Genomic DNA, 2,573 nt, shown 5'->3' with positions numbered 1-2,573 from the left:
TCACCAGAGAGAAGAATATGAGAGGCGCAATGACGGCGATTTTCTTGTGACGCTTTTGCTAGGCCGTACAGTAGCGCCACACATCCACTTTCAGGAATTGGAACTACGAGCCACATCCACTTTTCGATATTGTCTGTCTTTGGTGGTTCGTGTCCGAACTACCCAGCTGGAGGGGATCATGGTAGAAATACAAGGGTATGCTCTTGCGCATATTTCCGAACCCAGCCAATCAGCGACTTTTGCAACCTTACGTCACACTGAGCGGCACATTTAAGCAGCGAATCTATAATAGTCATTTATAAAAGCATTTTGAGCGGACAATATGTGAATACAAAATAATGTTGATCATTTATGTGAGAGAAAATTCTGTTTTATAAATAAATAAATATATATGAACAAAAATATATAAATATAAAAAAACGCACGTGACATACGGATAAACGCTCATCGTTTCCCGAATTTGTCTCTCGTTGTAGATGTTAGAAACGTTATTGTTATTTGACGAATTTTAAAATTATTTTATGTGGATTTGTCTAAATATATGATATTACAGAAAATATTATTATTATTAAGAAAAAAAGAATTGTGTGCATTGAATAGAAATCATTGCGACGTACGGAAAAATTTCACATAAAACGAGATTTTAATTTCCAGTCATTTATTATTAAAATTCTGCGAATTATTAGTTTTAATCAAAACTGGTCGGAAAACGATTGGAAAAGAATTGTCAGCTGAGACGCAAAACAAAAATATATTGTGGCGTACGACATAAAGAACTATATATGCAGAGGAAAGATGCAGATAAAAGATCAAATAACAATAAATGCAAATATTTAATATACAGGTTTTTTATTAGTAAATTTTGACATCTTTCTTCTTTTTTGCCTGTGATTTGCGCTTGCAATCGCTCGGTTCATTTCGCGCAGCCTAATATATGTCCTAGTCCTAATGAGGCATAGTAATGCCTCTCTCGGTATTTTAATTTTCAATTGTGGTTCTATTATTTTTGCTAAGTTTTGAAATATAAGATTTTCTTTATTCAAACTGGATCCGTGATATTTAGCAAACTCAATATTCATTATACGAGCACATTGTAATAATTTGTCACTCGGATACATACATTTTCCTCGCGAAATAACTTGCAGCCAATCTTGGTCACCCGTTGTTTCCAATTGGCGCGTTTCAATACCTAATGTTTTATCTGTGCTTTTAAATCTAAATGCTACGTATCCGGCTATATATTTTAAACCCTCTTCTTCGATAGCCTCGCTAATATTAAAATCTTCTAATTTCTGTAACAACTGTTCTTCCTCATAACTTGGAATAATTGCGCACGAATCCAACGCAGAAGGTTCATATGCTTCATCAAAACATATCTCTTCTTCTTCATAACTAGTTATAGTAGTAACTTTTTCGTCAACATAGGACGCAAGCATATCTGTTAACACGGACTCTTCGACATCACAGCTAAGAGGAGATACAAAGATCGATTCGTTCGATTTGCCTTCTTAGTGTTGAAAGGCCTGGAAGTGGCATTTGCAAAACATTCTTCATATAACGATATGCCTTTGGGCTGACACATCGCAAGGATATAGCACGTGCGATATCTTCAGAAGACCACTTTATTTTCCGCAATGAAGGATTCAATATCATCCGTATTTGTCCTGGACTAAACATTTTTCCCAATAACTCCGTCATTTTTTGTTCCATGAGTTCTTTATCGTCTTTTGGTTTTTTCAGTGTGGCTACCTGGGCTTCTAGACGACGTCTGAAAGCATAAAACTATATAGTGCTACTTTTAAAACTACACCCAGCAAACCAGAACTATATATATTTATGTATTAGTAATATAATAACGATATGTAATGTCAGCACATTTATGTGGTTTGTTATGTAACTGTGTAAATATGGTTGAGCTGACATTACATATCGATGTTATATTACTGACACATATACGGTTCTTATTTGCTGGGTATACTTTGTGCTTGATGGGAACAGTAATTTATAACTTACATTTGTAACATGATAGCTTCTGTACTGGACGATGCTGGTGTCTGTTCTTCTGTACTGGACGATGCTGCTGTCTGTTCTTCTGTACTGGACGATGCTGGTGTCTGTTCTTCTGTACTGGACGATGCTGCTGTCTGTTCTTCTGTACTGGACGATGCTGGTGTCTGTTCTTCTATACTGGACGATGCTGGTGTCTGTTCAACATCCATCGAAACTTCATTTGATACAGGCAAAGGCATTGTTTCAGCTAACACATTTTCGTTTGATGTTAGTGGAGGTACTGCATGGAGATGCAACGTCGGGATAGCATCAGGATGTATCTTCCTAGTTCGTGTAGGTGAATAACCTAGTAGATGTTCTTGTAAGGGCTTCGTAAAAGCTTCATCAGCAAAATGCTTCGAACATATCCTAGCTGAAGCAAACAAGGTTTAAGATTCTTAAATATATGCTTATAATAATAAACAAGAGAAATCTATACAAAAGTACAAACCATATTTTGGTGAAATATTTTCTTTTCCGCATGCTTGACGCCACTTATTAAACAGTGCTGGATCCTTTGGGAA

At 36.1% G+C, this 2,573-nt stretch overlaps 1 protein-coding gene across 1 annotated transcript; it reads right to left on the bottom strand.

The window, feature by feature from the left end:
• Nucleotides 1-732: 732 nt before the first annotated feature.
• On the bottom strand, nt 733-2,422 carry LOC112457269 (the record flags this gene model as incomplete). Its single annotated transcript, XM_025020202.1, has 3 exons — nt 733-1,768; nt 2,014-2,114; nt 2,238-2,422. Coding segments are annotated over 3 exons (587 nt in total), but the record flags the coding sequence as incomplete, so codon positions are not given.
• Between the last annotated feature and the right edge of the window lie 151 nt (nt 2,423-2,573).

Source organism: Temnothorax curvispinosus, unplaced genomic scaffold (genome assembly GCF_003070985.1).
Source record: "Temnothorax curvispinosus isolate PA1 unplaced genomic scaffold, ASM307098v1 QBEX01007703.1, whole genome shotgun sequence".
In the NCBI taxonomy this organism is placed as follows: domain Eukaryota; kingdom Metazoa; phylum Arthropoda; class Insecta; order Hymenoptera; family Formicidae; genus Temnothorax; species Temnothorax curvispinosus.
The sequence above is the reverse complement of the archived record's forward strand: the minus strand, read 5'-3'. Positions and strand labels throughout refer to the sequence as shown.